The 24,343-nt window shown below is 56.2% G+C and overlaps 4 protein-coding genes across 14 annotated transcripts in view; 2 read left to right on the forward strand and 2 right to left on the reverse strand.

The window, feature by feature from the left end:
* MGRN1 (mahogunin ring finger 1) overlaps nucleotides 1–3,581 on the reverse strand; it is a 33,949-nt gene extending 30,368 nt beyond the window's left edge. For all 8 annotated transcript variants that reach the window (XM_085514796.1, XM_085514794.1, XM_015877410.3 and 5 more), the window contains exons 1-2: nucleotides 3,453–3,581; nucleotides 186–304 (exon numbers count right to left, since the gene is read on the reverse strand). In XM_085514796.1, the coding sequence (XP_085370922.1) occupies nucleotides 186–304; nucleotides 3,453–3,540 (207 nt within the window). In that variant the 5' untranslated portion in view covers nucleotides 3,541–3,581. The remainder of the gene's footprint in view (nucleotides 1–185; nucleotides 305–3,452) is intronic.
* A 1,731-nt stretch (nucleotides 3,582–5,312) lies between these two features.
* Nucleotides 5,313–10,320, forward strand: UBALD1 (UBA like domain containing 1). Its single transcript, XM_015877289.2, has 3 exons — nucleotides 5,313–5,523; nucleotides 8,206–8,265; nucleotides 9,283–10,320. The coding sequence occupies exons 1-3, from the start codon at nucleotides 5,416–5,418 to the stop codon at nucleotides 9,601–9,603; spliced, it is 489 nt and encodes a 162-aa protein (XP_015732775.1). The 5' UTR covers nucleotides 5,313–5,415; the 3' UTR covers nucleotides 9,604–10,320.
* Nucleotides 10,321–10,741: 421 nt separating this feature from the next.
* C13H16orf96 (chromosome 13 C16orf96 homolog) lies at nucleotides 10,742–15,835 on the reverse strand. The gene is given in 16 exon segments (XM_015877276.3): nucleotides 10,742–10,937; nucleotides 11,053–11,145; nucleotides 11,278–11,377; nucleotides 11,475–11,598; nucleotides 11,691–11,780; nucleotides 11,853–11,915; nucleotides 12,128–12,216; nucleotides 12,405–12,566; nucleotides 12,810–12,920; nucleotides 13,081–13,130; nucleotides 13,305–13,446; nucleotides 13,563–13,643; nucleotides 13,816–13,896; nucleotides 14,076–14,180; nucleotides 14,957–15,303; nucleotides 15,306–15,835. Coding segments are annotated over 16 exon segments (2,106 nt in total). The 5' UTR covers nucleotides 15,697–15,835; the 3' UTR covers nucleotides 10,742–10,860.
* On the forward strand, nucleotides 15,485–24,211 carry CDIP1 (cell death inducing p53 target 1). 4 transcript variants are annotated; one of them, XM_015877286.2, is made up of 6 exons: nucleotides 15,485–15,538; nucleotides 21,089–21,186; nucleotides 21,317–21,415; nucleotides 21,735–21,878; nucleotides 22,071–22,335; nucleotides 22,770–24,211. In XM_015877286.2, the coding sequence occupies exons 3-6, from the start codon at nucleotides 21,331–21,333 to the stop codon at nucleotides 22,879–22,881; spliced, it is 606 nt and encodes a 201-aa protein (XP_015732772.2). In that variant the 5' UTR covers nucleotides 15,485–15,538; nucleotides 21,089–21,186; nucleotides 21,317–21,330; the 3' UTR covers nucleotides 22,882–24,211. The 4 variants fall into 4 exon arrangements, with proteins under 4 accessions (XP_015732772.2, XP_015732774.2, XP_015732773.2 ...); XM_015877288.2 differs by having other exon boundaries at nucleotides 22,074–22,335; XM_015877287.2 differs by having other exon boundaries at nucleotides 21,322–21,415.
* Nucleotides 24,212–24,343: the final 132 nt, after the last annotated feature.

Below are 24,343 nucleotides of genomic sequence, written 5' to 3' on the forward strand. Positions count from 1 at the left end.
AGTCCCTCCTTCCGAACTGTGCTCTTTAGCTGCACTTTCTACTTGAACAGAGGCTCTCTGCACTGAGGCAGCTTTCCATAGTTGATCTGTGAGCCTCAAAATATTTCCAAATTCCAATTGGGAAAACTGATGAAGATGCTTTATAAGTAGGAAACAGAAGTGCAAAACAGGATATAGGAACTTGCCTGAACAGGTCTGTTCCCAAGGAAGTTTAGGTCCATGTTCTCGCCAAACAGGTACCCCTCGGGGTGAGGGGTGTCAAACTTCTCACCTCCCATAAAGAAGTGGCTTGCAAAGTAGTTTCCTAGGGAAAAGAAAACAGAACAAATAAAGAAACAGGAGGAATTGGTCTCAATGATCCTCAGGGATCCCTTCCAGCTCAGGATTTTCTATGAAAAAAGTTAAATCCATACTTCCTGAACTCTGCAGAGTTGGAGTTTCCAAGGAATAAGAATCGGGAGGGCATTAAAAGGCTCCATCCGAACCACTTTCCTTTAATTTTTAGAGTGGGCTTTTTAAGCTTGGAGCCAAATGCACATTCACTTCTCTACGTGCACAGACAGTCTAAAATGTGCTTTAAAATGAGTCGCAGAAGCAGTAGCCATTCCTGTGAATGGCTATGGGGGCATTATGGAAGGATTTTCAGCTGGGAGCATGATTTACTCAGAAATGGAAGGGCTTCTGTGAACGGTTCTGCTTTTTCCATTAAAGATTTCCTTCTTTATGCTTCAAGAAAGGCTTCTCTTTCTCTGCACAGCTGGCAGCGCTCTAACGATGAGTGCTCTCTGTTGCTGAGCTCAGCCTACAAGCGTCCAGATGTTTATATTAAACACATCTGCCCTTCCAGATACAACAATCAACCTCAGCACAGAATCTACTTAGAATCCACAGCCTGAAACACGGGTACTCCAACTGGCAGACCACCTATTCCCACCCCTCCTTGAAGCAAGAAATTAAAGTGCTGATCTGCACATAACCTCCAAGCACAGCCAGCTCGATGCAGTCCCTCCAGCTGAGATACACCACAGTGATTTATGCTTACGCGGAGGTTCAGATAAGCAAGACGAATGCTGAGGGCTAGGAATTAATTTCACATTTGATGTGGGTCAAGTAGGATTGTGTTTTGGAGCATTTCATCTGATTAACTGCGAAGAAAATGCTTGTGCAGGATGTTTCAGAATTGCAGCAGATGATTCTCCAGGATCACGCTGATATGGGGCTCGGCTCAGCCCAACCTATAGTTCTGAGCCTCTCACATCCACGAGAGTGTCAAGCCATCCCAGCCTGGGCTAAACAGAACCCAGATCAACAAAGCAATTAGAACAGCAAAGGAAGAAACTGCTGCTGAGCCATAAGACTGTGAGCAGCAGGGGAGAAGGTGGCAAGGAAGGAGCAGCAGGTGAAGCTGAATGCCTCCAGGAACACAGCATAGGAACAGGGACAACGGGACTGCACCTGCAGTACTTCTGTCCCAGCACAGTCACAGTGCACACAGCTCAATAGCAGGGGTGCATTGAGGGACAGACTGGGGTGCAACTCACCATTAAAATTGCTCTTTCTTTCATTACAGCATCACGTCCAAACAACAAAGCAGGTTTCACACACGCATCATCTCTCTCTCTCCTTTTTGTTCCCCAAAAAAGCCAAGGTCTGCAATTTTCTTGCAAGCACCTATTCCAGGGGGGAAAAGCCATCCCAAGGGTACGTGCACCCTGCCCTCCACACACTGCGGATGAGCTCTATGGAACAAGCCATGAGCTGACAAATGAGCTGCAGAAGCACTGGTGCATTGCTCACTGGTTGCTAAAGTGACAGGGGCATCACACAGCGAGGCTGCGTGCAACGACACGGATCGTTTTACTGTTCCAAGCACAGAAGCACAGCGAGGATCAGGAGCTGTTCCTTGTGATTACCTGCTTTTAGCCCATTACATGCAGGCACTGATTCCTCTCTGGGAATCTTCCAACTCCCTTCCAACCAGGCAGGCATCAGCAATGCTTGCAGGCTCCACAAAGCAAAGGGGGGGTTAAAAGGCACCAGTGAAAAGCAATGTGTGGGAATGAGGAGTCACCTTACAGCTGGATGCAGGAAGGGAAATGCAGACAACCCATAGCAAGAACCTCAGAGGACCACGCAAGGAACTTTCAGAGGAGGACTCTTAATTACCCTGCTGCACATTGGCTGTAGGATGCTGCTAAATGATCTGCCAGCCCCTCATCAGTGACTTTAGTTCATTGGGACCAAGGTAGAGTCCCTAACAACCAGCTCCATACTGAGTACACCAAAAGCCAGTAGAGGAAAACTGAATATTCATTACAGCATTTGCAGCCCTGACTCAACAAGATACCGATGCTCAGTACTGCCTGGTAAAGCAGCGAGCTCAATGGAATCATATTTAATCACATACACCCACCACATGCTGTGTGCTGGTGACAGCAGCCCTGCCAGCCCCAAGTCAGACAGCACAAGGACTGCAGGACCATGGGACAGTGTCCATCTGAACACACTCCACCACCTTAAAATGAGGCAGGCTGTGGCAATGGCAGTACTCACAGTAACCCTCTGAATCTCCAGCTTAGAAGCGCTCATATCTGTTGTGCACAAAGCGATGTAAGTTCCAACAGCTCTTCTACCTGAAGCCAACGCAGCCTTGCTGGATAAACCTCAAGAAGGCAAAGAGAAAGGCCTGGCATGGCCACGGTCAACATGCTTTGCAGGAGAGCACAAGGAAGCACAACACAAAGTTCAGCCACAATTAACAAGCACCTCAGTGCATCCAAAGCAGGGTGCAACGGCAGCAGGGTGCAATGGCAGCAGGGTGCAATGGCAGCAGGGTGCAACGGCAGCAGGGTGCAACGGCAGCAGGGTGCAACGGCAGCAGGGTGCAACGGCAGCAGGGTGCAACGGCAGCAGGGTGCAACGGCAGCAGGGTGCAACGGCAGCAGGGTGCAACGGCAGCAGGGTGCAATGGCAGCAGGGTGCAACGGCAGCAGGGTGCAATGGCAGCAGGGCTCTGCTTCACATTTGCCACCACAACAACAAACCAAAGGGCAACCCCGGCTCCATCACAGCCCTGCCAGCCCATAGAACCCCAGTGTGAGCACAGCACTGAACCTGTGCTGAGTATAGGAGCCAACTGCAATGCCCTCAAGCAGCAGGACATTGATGATATCTATATACATGAGCATGAGTGGGAACCAAAGAGCCATCAGAATAAGGGGACAAGAAGGGATCCATCTCTCCACACGTCCGGCCGTAGATCCTCGGTGTCTCGGAGCCCAGCGCACAGAGCAACGACTGTCCCACTGTTCCCCCATATCCCACAACAACCGGCTCCATGACGGGGGCAGCGGGACACCGGGCCGCTCAGCACACGGTGATCCCGGGACAGGCCCCGCGGGAAGCCCCGCTCCCCTCACAGACACCACAGGGCCCAGAGCCGCGATACTCACCGGATTTGGGCGGGTAGCGATAGGCCGAGTTGGCCTGGATGTCGATGTCCTCCACGCCCGCGATGCGCCGGCTGAGCAGGGAGCCCATGGCGGCGGCGGCCCGGTAACACGGGAACACCGGAACGCGGCGGTGGCGGCGGCGCGGGGCACGCTGGGACAGCGAGTCTTCCAGGCCGGTGACTACAACTCCCATCAGGCAGCGCGGCGGGGCTTCCACCTGCACGCAGCGCTGCGCCAGCAGGAGGCGCTGCTCGCGGCGCATGCGCAGAGATGCGCGCTGTGCAAGAGGGGCATGGTGTGTGGGGTGATGGGTGGCGGGGGGGGTATAACGGGGGGTAGTGAGGGTATAACGGGGATAACGAGGGTGTAACGGGGATAATGAGGATATAACGGGGCTAACGAGGGTATAACGGGGGCTAACGAGGGTATAACGTGGCCTAACGAGGGTATAACGGGGATAATGAGGATATAACGGGGATAATGAGGATATAACGGGGGTAACGGGGACATAACGGGGATAACGAGGATATAATGGGGCTAAAGAGGATATAACGGGGGCTAACGAGGGTATAACGGGGATAATGTGGATATAACGGGGGATAACGAGGATCTAAGGGGGGTAACGAGGAGCAGGGTGAGCTCTGTGCTCTGCTCACTCCCACCGGGAGCCGTGACACCAGGTCCCAGAGCACCAGCCCCTCCATCCACAAGGTGTTGGCCCTCGAGCGCTGCAGTGTCAATCTGTGCATGCAATGGCCCTGCAAGGAAGCCCCCAGCCTCCCACAGCATCACTGCTGCCTTTCAATGTGCATCCTGGTGTCTGCAGCCTGTTGCTCATTGCTCAGCCCAAAGTCCAGCCGGCTGCGTGGTGTTTGTGGCCTATCAGAGCCGAATGCTTCGCCTCCTGCCCCCTCCCTGCTGCTGCCGCTTTGTTTTTCACTTGCTCGTAAAGCAGAGCCCTGGAGACAGCGCTCACAGCTATTCCTGGCCATTAGGAGTGGCACAGCCCGTGAACTTTGCCTTCCTAACGCTGCACAGAGCTCACGGCTCTTACCAAACGTCCTGCTGGAGCCAGGCCAGCCCTTCCCCCTTCACAAACCCAAGCTGGCAGATCTCCCCGTTGTGCTCCAGCAACGTAACCCTGCAGAACACCACTAAACTGCAGCTCAGAGCCACACAGAGCACAGGGCTGGCCCATAGGACAACACAGCACAGCTCATAGCAGCAATGTGAGCCAGGAGCGGCTCCTTATCCCCCTCCATCGGCCCCTTGTGCTCCTGGTACTCAGCAGCACCATTGTGCTCTCCCTATAGCCTCCCCCTATGGCCATAAGCTGCTCAAAGGGCCCTTTTAACAGCACAGAGGCCTTGCAGGCAGCTCCCCGGTCACAGGGTGGGGGTGAGGAGCAGACCCCCATGGCCACGTTCCCCATGTTCCTCAATATAAACCCACACATTGACTGTAATTGACCCCACACACCCCCTATAAACACGGACAGGCCGCACCGCGACCCCCCCCCCCCCAACCCCAAACCCAGCCCCACCCCCACCCACCCCACTCGCCCGCCCACGTGACCCGCCCCAGCCTGTCCCGCCCCCTTCGCCCGTTCATTGGAGGCGGCTGCGTTGTTGACCATATATGGTCAGATACAACCACACCGCTGGTAGCGATTGGCCGGCTGGAAGTGTCACTCAAACACGCGTAGACGCCCGCCGCCGCTCTGCAAACAAAGCGGGGCATGCTGGGAGATGGAGTCCGCGCGGTGTAAGAGCGCTGCGGTAGAGAGCGGGGCGGGCACTACATCTCCCAGCATCCCCCGCGCAGCCTCCCCTCCCTCCGACTAGGCCGTCTGTGCTCCGTGAGTCAGTGCCCAGTAAACATTGGCGTGAGCCGAGCCGGGACCGCGATGGTGGCGGAGCCGTGAGGGCGGGTCGGGGGGGGGGTGGGCGGCGGGGCCGGGACCATGGACGAGCTGAAGCACCAAGTGATGATCAACCAGTTCGTGTTGGCGGCGGGTTGTGCCGCGGACCAGGCCAAGCAGCTGCTGCAGGCGGCGCACTGGCAGTTCGAGGTGAGGCCGCAACGGGGGGATTCAACGGGGGGGGACGTAATACACGATCGTGGGGCCGAGCCACGGGGCTGGGGGCGGCCATAGGTGATGATACGGCCATAAATGATACGGCCATAGGTGATACGGCTATAGATGATGATACGGCCATAGATACGGCCATAGATGATGATACGGCCATAAATGACACGGCTATAGATGATATGGCCATAGATGATGATATGGCCATAGATGATACGGCCATAGATGATCGTGGAGCGCTCCGTGTGCCGGTGTTAATACGGGCGGTATCACGCCGCCATCCGTCCCAATAGGGCCGTGTGTTTCCCGTGCAGCCCCATTGCTCCGCTCGGCTGCGGTTGATGGTGATGATCGTGGCTCCGCTCCAATTGAATTGGCTGTTCTGTGCCGCACAGCCGAGGTGGGATGCGGGGAGCGGGGCCGTGGGCAGCAGCGCATCGCCTGCATTTATAGGAGCCCTTATAGTAGCCCTTATAGGAGCCCATATAGGAGCCCTTATAGGATCCCTTATAGGATCCCTTATAGGGCCCCTTATAGGACCCCCTATAGGACCCCTTATAGGACCCCTTATAGGACCCCTTATAGGACTCCCTTATAGGACTCCTTATAGGACTCCCTTATAGGACCCCTTATAGGACTCCCTTATAGGACTCCCTTATAGGACTCCCTTATAGGATCCCTTATAGGACCCCTTATAGGACCCCTTATAGGACATTTAGTTGGGCATCCAAAGCCCGGCCGTGCTCAGCCATATGTGACGTGCTGTGCCGAGTGCACGCTGCTCCGTTGCTGCTCCGTATCGCAGCCACACGGGCTTTGTTTACCAACACGGTGTATAACGCTGCTCCCCCCGTTGCTTACAGTGCCCTGCACGGTGAGCAAAGTCGCTTTGCTTCAAGCCTCCTCTTTGCAAAACTTTGCCACCGAGTTGCACAAGCAGCTTCGCAGCTTCTTCTCCTGCCGGTTGGAGCTCACATGACTCAGAGGAAACGCGGCTGTAAACAAACGCAGCCATTACTCACGTTCCCACTCACTTTTGGTGCAACGGTCAGATCGTTCCCTTTGCAAAATGGCCGCTGGGCACGGCTTGCAAAGGGGAGCTGCTGCTTCCCATCCCGCATTGCCTTTTGTTCTTCTTTGCGCTGCCCTTTTGCAGGCCAGCCTGGAACTGCACTGAGAATACATTGCTGGAGTTCAATGCTGGGTCCTTCTGCTTCTGCTTGTGGTTGCACGGTGCTGCTATTGCTCCTATGGGGGTATAATGGCAGGACGGGCAGCGAGCAGGAGGCTGCGGGGTGATGGCCCCATGGGGAGGGTCATAAGCAACGTGTGGGTCAGCTCTCCCATTTGCTGTCCCTTCAATCCCATCTCACTTGAGGCATCGGCTGATGTGCAGCTCAGGCTCCTTGCTCAGGTAGAAGAATATTCATTGGTTTTGTTATGTGCTGATTGTCCCCGGGGCTGCTGGGGAGGAAGAAGAAGAAGACAATGTCAGCTTTATAAAATAGCTCGGTTCTGCCTTTGTGCTGCTGCTGGGTGTAGTTTGTGTTCAGGGCAGCGAGTGGAGGAGCAGGTGTTTGGCTCTGCCGTGCCTGTGCTTGGATATCCACTACCTCTCCTGATGGATTTAAGGCCTATCCAGCCCCTTCCCTTTGTGGCTGAAGCCCCTGTGGATCCCCTGCAGTGGCTCCATCAAGAGCATTCATTGCCTTTGCCATTGCACAGGTTGCTCCTGGCACTTGTGACACTGGCTGGAGACCAGGTGGCACCCACAGCTCTGCAGGTGCTGGGTCCTGGGGGCAGCCACCCCTGGAGCTGGGAACATGGAGGCAAAGAGATGTGGTGTTTGGGCACAGGGACACAACATTGTTCATGGGACACAGCAGCCAGGTAACCCCTGGCACTGATATATTACCCAGGAAGCCATAAACCCCGCTGGAAATGGCCAGCTTTGCAGTGCTGCAATCACAGCTGCACCTTTCCATGGCCATATTCCATCAGATCAATGAGCTGAACTGATTTGTGTTTCTTAGCCCCAGTTTGGTTATCACGTGGGGCAGCTTCACGTGTTGATCCTGCATCCATCCAGCCCCGCTGCCTCTTCCCAGCCCTGCTCCTGGTGCCTGCCCTCCTCACCCCGCTGTGCCCCACGCCCTGCAGCCCATCACATGCTACAGGCATGTGACACATTCACCACGTTATTACTGGTCTGAACTGGAAGCAAACCAAAGCGATGTTGGTGTTACCGTATTGCCTGGCAGCTGAACTCAACATGCCCTGGAGCACACAGTGGGCAGAGTCCCACCTATGGGCCTGGGGAGCTCCCAGCACAGCTATAGACCTGAACACTGTGATTGCTGCCTGCAGACACAAGCACAGCATTGCATGGGGCTGCAGGAGCAGCTGTGCATGGAGTGCAGCCCCTGGGCTGTTCTGCTGCTGGCCCCATAGGCAGGTGGTAGCGCTGTGCAGTGCAGCCCCAGGGCCAGGCTTGGACGCTGTCCCAGCTGAAACAGATGCTGGGTTGGGTGGCCAAGCTTGTGTTAGGGCAGCTGGGCTCTCACACAATGTGAGCCCCAAGCTGTGCGTGCAGTGGTGATGTAGGTGCCCTGTTTGCATGCTGTTAACATCTTCCTTTTTTTTTGCTTTTTCCTTTTTTTGCAGACTGCTCTCAGTGCTTTTTTCCAAGAAACAAACATCCCCTACAGCCACCACCACCAGATGGTAAGTGCTCTCCCACCCCTCCCAACCACAGCATCAGCTGGTTGGCACGCGGGGCCATTGCTCAGCCCACCTCGCTGCTTCCCAGCTCGCAGATTGCAGGCAGGAATGCTCTGATAGAGGATGCTGTGAGCACGGCCTGCAGCCCCAGCACAGCAGGAGGAAGCTGGGGGGTTCTGGAGCACCAGACCACATAAAGCTGTGTAAATGTGAGCTCTTCTGCACTCACTGGAGCAGCTGGGTGTGCAAACCCCTGTCCCTGTTGAGGCACACGAAGGACATGAGCACACATGAAGCCATGCATGCACATGGGTGCTGCCTGCCCAAGCAATCTCAGATTCTGCCCCTTTAACTTTCGTGCCGCAGCAACCTGTAATCTGCCTGGGCAGATGTGTCTTAGGGATTTGCTGGCTGCCGTGGCCTCATTTGACTCTGCAGGACAGTAGGGGATTTGGAGCACGCAGTAAGCTTGCAGAGTGAATGCACAGCGGGGCTGGGCTGCTGTGGGAAGGGGCTGTGGGGTAGGACCTGAGCCTGGTGCCTGTGGAGCCACATGGCTGCATGACAGTGGTGGTGTGGAGGGAGCCTCCAACATGGCTGGGCACAGGAGCACACACAGCAGGGTCCCATCCAGGAGCTCTCGATGCAGAATCAATCTTCAGAGCCTTAAACATCTGCAACCCACAGGGAGCATCATTGGTAGAGCTGCAAAGGGAGGCAAGAGGATTGCACCAAAAGTCCCAAAGCTGCTGGCAGCTGCTGTGTGTGGGACCTCATCAGGACACGATGGCTGGTCCCTCTCTGCCTCAGTGCCACTTCTTACCTCCACAACACCCACATTATCCCAGGCCAGGGGCTGGGTTGTGCTTGCAAGGTCCCACGGATCAGTGCTGGGACTCTGCTGTGTGTCAGGTCCAGGCAGCAGCGTTGAGGAGCACTGCCTCGGTGGGAGGCAAAAGATGGAGCCCACGAGCTGGGGATGAGCCCCAGCCCCGCTGACCACCTCTCTCCTTCCCACAGATGTGCACTCCTGCCAACACACCAGCCACGCCACCCAACTTCCCCGACGCCCTCACCATGTTCTCCCGCCTCAAGGCCTCCGAGAGCTTCAACAGCAGCAGCCCTGTGGCCTCCATGGCGACATCCCCGCCGCCCCCGGCCCCACCGCTGCCCCAACACGGGGCCTTCAATCCCGCCTGGCCCACAGCTTCACCCCCCGGCCAGCAGCAGAGCATGTGGACTCCAACCCCCCCAGCGCAGCCCGCGGGCTGGCCCGCCACCGTCACCCAACAGGCCACGGCAGAACAGAAGGCCAACGTGACCATGGAGGCAGAGAGATGAGGCTGCGGTGGAGAGCGATTGCAGCGGGGACCCCTACATATAAATTTATATATATATTTTTTCCCCCCCCCCTTCCTAAAAGAGGAAAGAAACTGCTGCCAGGGGGTCTGGCAGCCACAGAGACATACGAGCAAATAGCTGCCTTGCATGGGTTTGGTTTGAAGTAGTTTTTACTTGTCCTAGAGCTGAACAGAGCTCCCCAGGGACAGCGGGAGGCTGCGTGGGACAGACTGCTGCCAGCCTCTGCCTGGACTCAGGGAGGGTGCAGCCCCCTCCTTTGGGACACTGGAAATTGCATGCGAGTGACACTTAATGGAGGAAGAGGTTCCTTCTTCGTGATCCCTGTGCCAGGCCTTGCCCAAGTGCCCCCTTCCTTTGGCCTCACGTGGCAGGGTGAGGGGTAGATACCCCACACTGGTTCTTGGTGAGGAGGAGAAGGGGAACAAGGGCTGCTCCTGCACCCCACATGTGCTGTGCTGGGGGTGAGCAGGGCTGAGGCAGGCACAGAGACCCAAGGGCAGATGCGGAGCCCTGGGTGAGCCACACACCATCCCCTCACCCTCCTGGGATGGGGTTTGCCCCTGGGGCTGTTTGCATGACAAAGTGTAACCCTACAGACTGGGATCATTTTTAACCCTTCTGTTCTTTTCTTCTCCTGGCAGCTGCAAGTCTCTCTGGACGTGCTGCAGCTGCTTGCAATACACGCTCTGCTTTGAACCCAGTGTCTTTGCTTCGTTTGCAGCAGTGGTGGGATGGGAGGAACATCCAGTCCAACCCCACCATAGGCTGTAGCACCTCCCACCAACTCACACTGCCCGGGGCCCCATCCATGGCCTTGGGTACCTCCAAGGATGGGGTGCTCATGACTTGGACAGGGCCTCACTGCACTCTGAGTGACAAGTTTCTTCCCTATATCCCACCTAAATCTCCCCTCTTTTAGTTTAAAACTGCTGCTCCTTGTCACTACAGAGCCTTATAGAAGCCCGTCATTCTTATAAGCTCCCTTTATATACTGAAAGGCTGCAGTAAGGTCTCTCTGGAGCCTTTTCCTACCCAGGACGAACAAGTTCAGCTTCCTCAGCCTACCTTTGTAGGAGACGGGATGCCCTGTATGCTCAGGAACCACACAGAGCCTAGAGCCCGGGCAGCAGAGATATTTATGACATATGGTGTTACCCTGCTGTTATAAGAGGCTGTGAGGGAGGAGATGCAGTCCCTGCAGCCCCTTGCTGTACACTCACACCACCCGCAGCCAGCTCAGACACTTGCCATCCTGCTGCCACCTGCCAAACACCGACCCGTTGAGGAGACCGTCCTTGTCCTCATGGCAGCACCTGCAACACAGGAGGACAAACAGCACAGTGTGGGACACAGCACTGGCAGCATACAGCGGGGTGAGCGTGCACAGCAGGGCTGACAGTGTGTGGGGCACCTGGGACGGGCACTCACATGAGTATGGGGACACGTATTGGCTGCCATACTTGGGGTTGCGGCGCACCTTCTCCTTGGTGTGCTGAGCAGAGGGCTGGGGGGATTTGGTGCCTATAGGGCAGAAAGCAGAAGCGCTGTTAGCAGCAGGACGTGAGGCTGGGTCATAGGGCTGGTGGCACCTGAGCCTCAAGCACTGCTGGCTCAGGCTGAAGGTAACACAGTGCCCCAGGGCTGCTCCCCTACCTGGGAAGTCCCTGCCCTGAGTGTTGGTCCCATTGGTGGCCTGCGAGTTTAGCCTGCCCTTGTAGATGATTCTATCAATGCCCAAAATATCCACTTGACCCTACAGGGAGGAGCAGCCAGTGCCATTGGAGGTCTCAGCTCCAGCATCCTACCCCAGCTGGTCTCCAGCACACACAGCATGAGAGAATGGGGCTCACGTTCTTGTAGGTGAGGTCTGCAGGGACTCCGAAGGGACAGACGGTGGTGAGGGAGCTGGAGGCAGATGGTGGCCGGGTGGGAGGTGCAGGATCCTGGCTCATCTGGTCGCTCCCTTCAGCCTCTCTGGGAAGGAAGCACTGACGTTACCATTCCTGCCAAGGAAAAAAGACCCCAGGAGGGGAGGCAGGGACATGGCGGCACCTGGCAGACCTCACCTCCCTGACAGCTGCTGTGCCAGGCAGTTGGAGCCGCTGGTCTGATGGGACTGGAGGTGCATGCTGGCCTTCCGCACTGTCACCAAGGGCCTGCAGGACAAGGCAGAGCTGGGCAGTGCTCAGTAGTGCAGCGGTCTGACCCAGGGGTTGCACACTACTCACATCCTTGGGGCTGCAGCCAGAGGTCTGTCACAGGACATGCACTTTGTGGGACAAGAGAGGTCCCTGCAACACAGGAACAGCTGCTCAGCATCCCACCAGTATGCAGGGACCATGTGAGGTCCCACAGATGGCCAGAACCCCATAGGCAGGGTGGGACAAATAGGATCTGTGTGGGATGGACAGGGCTGGATGGGACAGGACTGGAAGTGGTGAAATGGGACAGAGAGGGACAGGGTGGGGTGAAGTGGGACAGGATAAGAACCAGCAGCCCTCACCTCTTGAAGCTATTGGCACTGCTGGCATTAAAGTAAGGTCCATGGCAGTGGCACTGCTTGTCGAGCCTCCTAGTCTGCTGCCGCTGTGCCTGCAGTGAGCCAGCACCATACAGAACAAGTTCAGAGAGGGCAGAGGGACACCAGAGCAACACCCCGGGATGCTCTCAGCCCTGGCACAAGGCAGGCTCAGGGCTTGCCCTCTCTTTGCAGACTCTACACAGGGGGACCGTCCCCTGGACTGGCACATCCTTCCATCCTCCCTGGGTGACACTGCTACCTTGGAGTTCATCTCTCTGATGTGCTCTGAAGCTTTATGCCTGTCCTGGCCATGCAGGAACATCCTCTGCAGCAAGTCCTGCATCATCTCGTTCAGCTGGCCCATGGTATTTTGCAACTCATCCTGGCTTGCTTTGGTCTCCAGCGTAGTCTCATCTTCTTTCTGAGTGGATACAGTGTCAGCCATTCCCAGCAGACCTCCATCCCCATCTTCCCATGCTCTGCTTCTTGAGTTGCCCCAACCCACAACACTCACACCCCATTCTAACAGCACACAGTCTGTAAAACCCCACCATGCTCAACTGCTCTGAGATGGGGACACACCAAGGCTGGACAGGGCTGCCTGCAGCCTGGACCTGACACTGACAACAGCACGAGTGGCTCCTGAGCTGAGGACAACACTCACCTGGGTGTCCATGGAGTCACCCCACAGCTGCTCTGCAACCTCCTGGAGTCTTATGCACTGCTCTTGTAGCTGTCCCACCTGGTTCAGCACCTCCCTGCCAAAATCTGACCCCTAGGAAGGATAAAGCATGGCCTATATAAGGCACAATGAACCCACATGAGGTGGGCTCATAAGTGGCCCCAATGTGCTCCTGGTGAGTGGGGTGATGGGCAGCACCCCTGAGGCCTGGGAAACTGGGCTCTTTCTCTCCTTTGTCCTACAGGTGCCTTACTTCTCCCTGCATCTTCTCCATGGCCACATCCTCTGAGGTCCTCAGGCCAGCTGAAAACACACCAAAGCTTTGCTGCAGGCAGCGTGGCTGGGAGAAAGACAGGGACACGGGGGCTGCAGTGGAGTGAAGACTCAGCCAGGATGGCTGAGCACGGCCATGCCACATGTTGCACATGGCAAAGCCCCAGAGGCTCAGCACAGCGCAGTGCAGATGTCAGCGCTCACCGTGCTGCTGAAGCGTGCTCTTGCTGCAGGTGATGCAGGTCTCCACATCCTCCTGCTGCTCTGACAGACAGCTCAGCCTGCACGGGGCCTTGAGGGCTGTTTTCTGTGAGGCCTCAGGGATGAGCTCCTGGCTGGAGAGGTTCTGAAATGAAACAGCCCCAAGGTTTAGGGGAGGGAGAAGAGCCCTGTGCTGTTCCAGAGCTGAAAGGCACTGCCAGCCTCCAGCAAAGGAGCTGGTAACCAGGAGCACGTACAAACCTCACCAGCAGGCAGCCTGCAGAGTGAGCACAACACACCGGTCTGCCAGGGGAAGAAGTTCAGCTGCTGCCGCATCTCTGCCTGTGATCAGAAGAGAAACCAGCCCTGCTGGGGCAGGGAGAGCCTGAGCAGTCCCTATGGTGAGGACAGGGACACCAAACCTTGCCAACACACCCAACGCCGCCCTGTTCCCAGCCCTGCAGGCTGGTGCCAGGGATTGGGTACTTGCTTCCAGCCGCTTTGCCAGGCTCACCATTTGGCTCAGGATGCTCTGCAGGAGGTGGCTGTGCTTGTCCTGCTGTACCGCCTGCTCTCGCAGCTCCTCCAGCCCAGCCTGATAAACAGGGACATCAAAGGGCTCAGCACCCGCAGGGACTGAGACCACTATGGTTGGGCTCTGTGGCTGTGGGCACTGTTTCTCCATAACCCCTGGGCAGTTCCCATATGTGGAGGTGCCCACAGAGCCTGACCCCCCTGCTGAGAGCTGTTAACCAGATGCTCAGCTCTACTCACCTTCTGGAAATTGCCCTTCAGGAGCTGCAGCTCCTCCTGGAAGACCTGGATGGTGGTTTTCAGGGAGCAGGTGTTGGTGAGCACCTCCTGCAGCGTGTCTGTGACCTGAGGAACAGAGCCCAGCCAGACCCTATGAGCAGCACAGACCTTGGGCTGGAGGGGCTTTGGGATACAGAGCTCAGACCCAGAGGGGCTGCCACATCATCAGGTTCCAACCCCATTGAACCCCATTGCCATGGGCAGGGTTGCCAGACACAGGGGGGTCAGGCTGCCCAGGATCCCACCCAGCATGGTCCTGAATGCCCCATTCACCCACATCTTCTCTGGGCAAACTGAATTGCCTGTCAGCAGACACAAAGCCACCACAACACAACATGAGCTTCATGTGATGAAAGGCAGCTCTGATGTTACCTGTTGTGTTTCCCACATAGGGCTTGAATTTTAACAGCCAAACAAACAGAACCTGTGTCACAGCCTCATCTCCTATAGGAAGGATTGCTTTGGGATGGGGGCAGCTTGCCCACGAGGCAGCTCTGCTGTCATCTGTTGCCTGTTCTGCATTGGAAGGTTATAGGACATGGTCCCTGGCAGCACATGGATACTCCATGGAAGGGATCCAGCAAATCAAAACCTCAGAGTTTAGCTGCTGGAGCAGATAAAAAGCTGCTGGAGGAGCAGATAAAAAGGAGCCAAAAGCACCTTTGGCCAGTAGCAGTGTTAACATACCACAGTCTAATGAAACCCCACAGCAAAGCTACCATCACCTGCCCTACAAACACAGCTCTGTGCTATGCCGGGTTCTCCAGTCCCATCTCAGGGAACATCTCCAAGGACACGGAGGTGACACAACACAGCACAGGATGCTGAGGATGGACCCTCACCTTTGTCATCCCCTCCTCAATCATCTCAACCCTCTTCATCAGCTGCACAACCTGCTCCGTGTCACTGGTCTGTGTGCCATGGTTCTGCCTAGAGCTCTGCAGCTCAGTCACACCCAGGGGCCCACCGGGATGGAGCAGAACTCGGGGCTTCCCGCTGCCCTCGTGCTGCAGGAGACCCCTCTCGTCCTCGGAGAGGCTGGTGGCAGCATCCTGCAGCCTCAGGTGCTCCAGCAGCGCACGCAGGAGGAGCTGCAGGGCGCCGGCGTTGATGCTGCAGCCATGGGGGGTGCGGAAAGCGACCTCCGCCAGCTCCGCCAACGTGACGGCCACGCTCATGCTGCTCCGGCGGCCCGGGCTGAGGTCACAGCCCCGTTACCCGGTGACAGCGCACGGTCCCGCCCCGCGGCTCCCGGCGGTTCGGGCTCACAGCGCCCTGACGGCCGGCAGAGGGGAGGGGGAGCCCGGCCCGCCCCGCTACGCCAGGCCGCGGCTCCGCAGGCCTCAGCCGGGCCCGCCCCGCAGCGCAGCGCTCCGCCCCGCAGCACGGAACGGACCGACAAGGAGCACCGGGAAACGGCAGCGGTACGTGTCCGTGTGGGGCCGGGGAGCGGGACGGGAACCGAGCGGGGCACGGGAAACCGGGTCCGTGATACGGCACCGGGACGGGAAAGCGGAGGCCCAGCAGTGCGGGATGGAAGGGACGGAGCTGGGCTGGGAAATAGGCCGAGCGGGTCCGTCATGCGGCCCTGCCCGGCGTCCTGGCACGGAGAGAAGCGCTGCGGATAACGGGGATGGTGCTGCTGGTGTCCGTCAATGCGTTGGCAGCTCGCTATGAAATACAAGAGCCCTGCCAGCTATTGGAGGCTGTTGTGCAACAGCACGTTCCCGTTAGGAAATAATGGCTGGAGGCTTCAGCCGTGGGAGCAACGAGGATTCGGTTCTGCCTCGGTTCTGCCTCCCACTGGGTTTGGAGCAGCGCTGCTATCGCTGTTATGGAGGCGTTGTGCTGCTGGATGGGAGCTGGGAGCTGCAGGGCAGGATGGGCCCCTTGCATGTCCAAAGGAGCCACACTCAGACTGGAACCTTTCTAAGTCCACTGCTCACACCTGTGCTTGCAGGGGTGACCATAATGTGCATTCACAGCCAGGAACAAACCAACATCAGGTCACCGTGGGGAAGCACAGGGTGAAAACTTACCCAAAGGTTTTCCTGTCTGAATGGTGCAGCCGTGTCCACACACACAGGAGATCCCTGGAGCATCTGGTGATGGGTCTGATCTGTTGTGCATGGAAAAAGAAAGAGAGCAACCTTATGAATGAATGCTGTAAGGTAGTGCTGTGCTGTGGGATGGGGCAGAAGGGGCTGTAACAAGGGCAGGATGGTGGAGCAGCTCTCCCAGGTGCACACAGAGCTGGCACACAGAGCTCTGCTGGGCTCTGATGGCTGCATCCATACAGAGCTGGGTCAGGGCAGTGCTCAGTACCTGCTGCTGTGACTGGGACAGGCAGAAGAGATAGAACTTCTCTTTCAGAGCCTCAGCCCTTCCCAGGACAGAAAGCTGTGCAGAGTTATTGGCTGTGCAGAGTTATTGCGTTCCATCAACAGGTCCAACACAACTTCGGTTCCTCCTGCTCTGACTGGAGTCTGTCTCAGCTGCTCTGACAGAGGGGAGGTGTCTCTGTTAGTGCCACATTTCATTGTCTGAGCAGTTTTGGAACAGCTGACCTCACTTTGTGCACATAAAGTCATGCAGTTGAAGTCATGCAGTGATGCAAAGCACAGCGACTGCTCTCCTTTAGGATGGAGCACAACCAGTGGATGCTCCCTGGCAGCTGAAGTTGTTCCAATAGGGGCCAGGCACCCACAGCACCAACATCACATTATGGGGGTTCCGCATCCTCAAACAACCTCTCCCAGTGCCAGCTTCACTCACCAATATCAGAAGGGCTGCAGGCTGATGGTCTGAGACAGTTCTACACGAAGGCACATTTACTTTGCAATGAGATAAGATGGATGGCTGCCAGCCCAGAGCAGGAGCACAGAGCATTTAAGTAACACAAAGATGAACATAATAACAAAGCCAGCAGGGCTGAGTTTAATTCGAGGCTTGGAGACAGGTTTGCCAGCTTCTAAGTGAAACATAGAAGGGCACAGCAGCCCCTCCCAGAGCAACCTGTGCAAAGCTGCTGAGAGCAGAGAACTGGAGGACACCAGGTGGGTGCTGATAGCATCATTATCTGATATTCTAAGAGGGGAACAGTTAATCACACAGTGCTCCTCCTTCTGCCCAGTGCATGAGGATGGTCGTTGGTCACAGGAACTGAAGCTGTTCTGCTCATCTTTGTGCGGTTCAGGGTTGTTTTTCCACTTCTGGGGTCTGGTTTTGCAGCTGTTGGGAAGGCAGAGATCTGCAGTTTGAAGGTGAGGTTTGTTCTCCCAGTGATTTCAGTGCGAGGTGTGGGAGGTGCCAGTTCACAAACACAGACGTGTGTACCTTTCTGCATCCAGACAACACATGACACAACTTCTCCTTGGGACACGATGTTCACGTTGCTGTTTTCCTGTTGTTCCCTGTATCAGTCCCACAACTTGAGAGCAGCAGCTCCTCACATCCCCAAAGGGAACACAGTTAACACAGGAGCCATCAAAACCACAGTCCACTTTCTCAGCAGTGCAGAGGCACAACTTATGGCACAGAACACTGATGGAAGCTCTCGGCTGCTGCTCAAACGTTGCTTTCAGCTCATTCACTCCCCGTTGTCTCATTGCTGTGCTCTGATATCTGCTGTGTTCTAGGGGAGAAAAAGCTGCCTGGCAGCCCAGCGAGTGCAACAGGGCTGCAATGGAGATGGAACCATATCATCTAGTCTAAGGTTATATGCTGAGGTGATGGGCTCTGCACCAAACATCCCCATTGTGCATGTCCCTCATCTGCTTTGATCCCACTGTCTGCATTTAGGCAGATCTCTGACAGCTTCTATTACCTCCGCAGCCCCAATCTGATGGGCCTTGGGGGGCAAGCGAGAGCCAAAGCCTTTTCTTCTTAACACGCTCTGAAGCAGTTGATTAGAAAGACACAGCCTTGGGTTGTTTGGGAGGAGAAGCCAAGCAATTGTATTAAAACATGAGCCCACGGTGCTCAGAAATCCCTTGTGTTCCTACCCAAAGCCCCACAGCTGGAGAGTAGGTGTAATCTTTGAGATTACAGGCGAAGGTTGCCGTACCCAGGAGAATTATTGTACAATTGATTTCATTTAGGTCACAGAACAAAGATCGTCACATGGAAAGACATCAGGAAAACTTCACCACAGCCTGAGCTACCAGGGCAGGGTGGGAGTCCTGAGCCTTGATCCCCAGTACAGCTGCTGTCTGTGTTTCCTCTCCTTTTGTTCCCCCCACCCATGGCCATGTCTCAGCCCTTCCTTTAGCTGCATTTCCTGGTTTCTGAATGGGCTGTTGTTGGGCCAGCCCAGCTGATAAGGGAACCCTTGTGTTGTTTTGCTGTTTTCTCCTCTCACCTGTTGTTACACCCTGCTTTCCTCTGTCCTCTTCCTTATTACTGAATATAAGTTATATCCCTTATATCCTTGTTTGATGGTTTTGGTCTTACAAAGAGCAATGCTCTTTCTGTTGCCTGTTTTGCCTTGAAAATACAGTTGGCTTTAAAAGCAGCAGATGTCCTTTATGGTTTCCTAAATTCAGTGGTTACCAAAAGAAATGCCTGTAATACAATGGAAAGCACAGTTAGAGCAGAACAACAAGGTCCCAGGCTGCAGCAAGTGAGGATTCACTCAAACACAGCAGCTGTGGGCACAGAAATAAAGGACGGAAGCTGCTTACCTTCAGAAAGCCTCAGGTAGGCAGGGATCTGCAGTGAGATGCCCTCACCTTCACTGCCAGCCTTTAAATGAGGGTTGGGAAGGGGTGGATCCTGGCTCCAGCCCTTCTGGTTATTCAGCTGCATTGCATTGCATGCACCTGAGCTCCCCTGGGCTGGCCCTGCCTTCCTCCATGTGCTCCATCACTGCTTTAAGTCATGGCAGCATTTCTATGGCAATACTCAGACAAAAGCATCAGAGAACTCCAAGCAGGTGATGCCCTAAGACGGTCAGTTGGGAAACTGTTGTGAGGCTCATGTTGGAGTGTTAGAAAGCTGATGTTCTTCATTGTCAGCCCATTGTCAGTAATCCTCCTGTTACACACAGCTTACATGACATCTTCAGTTTATACACATCACCTGTGTTACACATTAGACATTTCCCATAAGTGTGTTATGTATTCAGTGACCGATTCCAAGCTGAACCTCCTATTTCCTTAGTGCAAAGACTCAGCAGAACTTCCTTATCTCTCTGGGACTTGGCAAGGTCTCAGATCCTACACAAGCTGCTGCTCAACCCCAAAGCCTCCTTCATTGCTGAGGCCTTTAAGAAAAGCAGATGACAGTGAGTATTTCTCATCAGCCCTCTGGAAAAACACAAGGTGACACTGTGCTGCTAAATAGGAGTGTCAGCAGCTCGGCTGGTGCCAGGCAGCACTGCTGGGGGGGGGACAGAAATGCTGGTGTTCTGGAGGCTGCAGCTGGTCCTGCAGGGAGCTGTGGCTGAGGAAACATCAGTACTTGGACTTACATTGTGGAAGGAAAGTGGGCCTGGAATCACCACCTGTGTATTCAGATCATCTCATTGTGTTGCACAGCCTGCAGGGGGGCTCTCATGGGCTCTGGGCACTGACTGGTTCTGGTGCTGAGTTGTGGCTCTGATCCCTCTGGGTGCTCCTCACCTCCAGCCGTGCTGGGAGCGATGTGTGGGGTGAGCTCTGTCTGCCCTGTGCTCCTCATGGAGCTCGTGAATGGAAATGGGCAGCAATGGGCTTTGTGCTTCTTACCATGAGATTAAAGAAAGCATGGGAGGAACCGCTTCTGAGAGGCTTAAAAGCAGCAGCAGGCTTTGCTTTCCTCCAGGGAAGGGCATGCACACAACATCTCGCTTTATGGATCTCTTTTAATAAGCAGGATATTGCATTAGGAGTGGCTGAGCACGAGCAGAGCAACTCATAAACATCCTCCCTTCCTCTGATGTACATCCCTTCGGGCCAGGGGCAGCTGCTGGGCCCACAGTGTTGGATGGTAACGACTGGTACCCAACAGCAGGCTGTGCTCTGAGCTGCAGGCAGCAGCTCCTGGTGCTGGGGTGAGAACTGCTGCATTACGGGATGGCAATGCTTGTGGGGCTCACCTCCATGTGCTTTGTTACCAGTGGAAGGCAGAGCTGAGCAGTGATGGGATCTTTCCATGTGGGACAGAGGGAGCTCCGGGCTGCCCTGTAGGGCTGCAGTCCTGCAGGAGCCCCATGCAGGGCAGGTGGGCTGGCTGCCTTTAGAAGAACAAACCCTTTTCTTTACATCCCCAGTGAAGCTAAAAGGAGCACGGCCCAGTTTGTGGCTTTGTAGGTCACAGAAGGAGGAGGAGAGCTCTGCAGTGCTCGGTGTGCTGGGGATGGCTGTTGTGTGAGCCTCATGTGGGTTGTGTGCCTGCTTTTAAGGAACAAAATAGAGAGGAAGACGTTCCCCCAGCTGCCCCAGCATTGAGCTTGGAAGCAGCATGTCTGTATCATAATAGTTAACAGCTCTGGGTAGAGATATTACTCAGTAAATACCGACATCCTGGAGAGATGTGGTGGCTGTTTGGGTTCTGCTCAGCTCCATCTCAGCCGGTCCCCAGGGCACTGCAGCAGCACGGCCCCATGTGCCTCGTCCTGCCAGGGGGATTTGGATGGGGAGCTCCAAGCGCCTCCTCCCAGGCACTGACAGCAATGTCACAGTGTCCCCTGCCCTGTGTTCGATGGCAGCCTTCCCAAGCACGGAGTGAACAGACTCTTGGTATGTTTCCCAATTTAGTCACGTCCTACCAGCTGTAACTGAGCCAGAGTAAACAGGAAAATCAGGTTGCTTGATGTCATTGCACTTCCTCGGAGTGCCAGGCCCACTTCTGGCTCCCATCCCTGCTGGGTCCCCCCCACAGCAGGAACGTGATTGCAGCACCAGCACGGGGCTGGTACCGGGCAGGGGGAGGTGGAGGCATTCAGCCAAGGCATCTCCACAGCTGTAACCTGCTTGCTTTCTCCTTTTGCACAGGTTTGGTGGTGTAGGACAGTTTCCAGGGTTCACTGCTGAGAATTGACGTTCCACCTCTGCCAAAACCGCTGAGCTCCTTGCAGCAAGGAAGAGGCCAGGTGAGCTCTCAGCCATGGAGCCTGGCCCACCTTGTGCTGGGATTTGGAGCTGTCACACTGTGCCACCCTGGGTTTGTTGCCCAGCTCGGCGCCTGCGGGCAGGCAGTCCGCTAACAGAGCTTCTTTGCAGGGCAGCCCTAAGCCATGTCCAACGACCCTCCGCCCCCCTACCCGGGACGCCCCTCAGCTCCACCGATAGAGGAGAAGCACGGCCCACCCCCTGCAACAGGTACTGCATGTCCCAGCTGCCAGCTGGGTGCCTCTGCTGAGCGGGTGGGAGCAGGGGGAGCTCTGTGCTGCTGTGTGTGAGTTTGGGCTTCTCATGGCCCAGGGTGGGAACTCTGGGCACGCTGCCCTGTGGCAGTGCCTGATGGGCACTTCCCTGTGCCCTCTGTCTACTTCCCTCTGTTGCCACAGACCCTCCCTATGTGCTTTATTCCCCTTCCTCACAGTCCTTCCTTCTCGTGCTGTGTCCTCTGTCCCTGTAGGGGCTCTGGGTTGCTCCTGCTGCCTCCTGCCCTGGCTGCTCACTCTGTGTTTCCTTTCAGATGGCATCTCCCCAGCCATGGTGCAGCCCCAGGGGGCTCCCATTCCTCCTCCTGAATTTGGACCGCCCCCATATGAGCCTCCACAGCCGGGCTTCGTGCCCCCACACATGCCCTCAGACGGCTCCCAGCCCTACATGCCTCCTGGTGAGTGTGGGGAGCAGCTTCTGGCTACAGGGTGGTGCAGGGTGAGGGAAGGCGATGAATGGGGTCTGGGCAGGAGGGGGCACAGTGCCCACACACATAACTGCAGTCATGGTATGGCAGCAGGGCACGGTCCTTGGGGACACGGCCTTGTACCTCCTGCAAAGACGCATCTGTCCCGTTTCTGTTTCCCAGCAGGTTATTACCCCCCCCCAGGCCCTCACCCTCCCATGGGCTACTACCCTCCCCCTGGTCACTACCCACCGCCCGGCGGCCACACGGCGACGGTGCTCGTCCCTTCAGGGAGCGCCACCACAGTGACCGTGCTGCAGGGAGAGATCTTCCAGGGCGCCCCGGTGCAGACAGTGTGTCCCCACTGCCAGCAAGCCATCACCACCAAGATCTCCTACGAGATTGGGCTCATGAGCTTCCTGCTGGGCTTCTTGTGCTGCTTTGTGGGGTAGGTGCTGCCGTAGCCCCACCAGGGCGATGCTCACTGTGTGCTGCTCCTGGTGACCCCAATGCCAGTGGCTGTGGCCGAGCTGTTGGGCAGCTCCCAGCTCTGTGGGGTGGCAGTGTGTGGAGCTGCGGGGAAGCTGCCTTCCCCAAAGATATTTTGTAAAGCCACCAGAGCTAAAGAGGCGGCGTGCAGGAGCCATCCAGCCCTGCGCCCAGACCTTGTGGTGCTGAAGGTTGGCAGCAGCAGGGGGTTGGGTTGGGTTGGGTTGGGTTGGGTTGGGGGGTTGCTGCCATGGCTGGCTCACAGCAGCGAGTTCTCACACCTTCTCCAGACCCAAGAGCAAACCCCAGGCTCAGCCCCTTGCCTGCTTTCCCTCCCCCACCCGCAGCTGGAGAGACAGAGCTCACAGCACTCTGCATCTTCCTGTGCTCCAGGTGCGATCTCTGCTGCTGCCTCATCCCCTGCCTGTTCGATGACTTCAAGGATGTGACACACACGTGTCCCAACTGCAAGGCCTATATCTACACGTACAAGCGCATGTGCTAACAGCACCCTGGGAGCCTGAGCCACTGGAATGACACCGGCCCCTCTCCCACTGCCGTCCTAATCTATGTGTGTGCAGCACTCCTTTGCTTACCCTTGGTGGTGTGTACCTGTGTGTCCTTCCCCTCCCTCCTGCTCCGGGCTGTGACCGCGATCCCCAAGCTCTGCTCCTCGCTGTGAATGGTCAGACAGGGGACACTGGTTGGGGGCACAGGATGAGGGGCTGAGCCCCAGTTGCTGCGTGCAGGGCTCCCTCTGCACCCCATTGCTCCAGGGCATCAGCACAGCTCCTCCTGCCTGGAGCAAGCTGGGGATGAGCAGCTGCTGCAGGTGCCCACCCCTCACTGCAGCCCTCTGGATGGGGGTGGTATGGATATACCGTCCCACTTGCTGTTCTAAGGGGATGGAGGAAGTCAGGGCAGCTGGCAGAGCACACTGTGGGTGCAGCACAGCCACTGCACTCAATTGTAGTCCTTTAAGGAAGTAGACTGGTGGAGGTTTGGCATTGAGAAGACAAAGCAGTCAGTACCAGGTTCCACCTGGCTCAGGGCCCTCTCCAGCCAGGTCAGCAAGGAGTGTATAGGCAACATATCCCAGGTAGAGGCACACGGAGCTGCCTTCAAGGCACAGACAGAGAAAGGGCTGCAGCACAGCACCCCTATCAGCCCATCCATCCTTGTAGGGAAGCCCCAGTGCCTGGTGGCCATGGCTGCCCAGCTGCATGCACCTCCTCCCAGCCCTGCTGCAGGTGTTTCAGGGAAGGAAAGCCCCCAGCTGTTTCTCATCCACCTGGTAAGCTATTAGCAGAAATGCATCCAGCATGTTGCTACCTGCTCCTGGCGCTGTAGAATAGGGGACTTTGTTACCTGACTGCAGCTGGCTCCCAGCTCTGGAGCAGATTCTCACCCACCTGCTGCAGAACTGCACCCCACCCCAAGCCCAGCAGTGTCTATGGGCACCACCCTGCTGTCACAGCAGGCGTACCCTGTGGGGTTCCTTGTTGCATGTGGGTGTAGGGGTTTATTTGTAGCTCACTTCCCATGGAGTAGAAGAATGGGGGCAAGCAGTGACACAAGCTGCCAGCAGCACTGTGACAGATGAGGGCAGGAGAGCCTGGGAGCCATTCTCAGTCTCTGTGGTCACACCTCACACTGGTTCCCCCTGCTCTCACCTCCTGCAGTTGGGGCAGCTGAGGTGCACGGCCCCCAGAGCTGAGCAGAGGGGCTTCTCAGGGAGCATGTCTGCAAACAGCCTGGCCTGCAGGCTGCTTGCTCAGAGGTGGAACTGTGACGATAGTCCCAGTATTTGTATGTAAATAAACGTAAGACCCTGAGCTCAGTGTACGTCTTTTCCTTATCCCCCTACAAGCAACTATGTAAATCTACCCCAAGTTAGCTGAGTGAGGGTTGTATGAGCAGGGGAATCACAACAGCATCAATCACTGGAGGAAGAGCAGCAGTTTCTT

This window comes from Coturnix japonica, chromosome 13 (assembly GCF_054131305.1).
Source record: "Coturnix japonica strain WE chromosome 13, WE-NBRP24, whole genome shotgun sequence".
NCBI classification, from domain to species: Eukaryota; Metazoa; Chordata; class Aves; order Galliformes; family Phasianidae; genus Coturnix; species Coturnix japonica.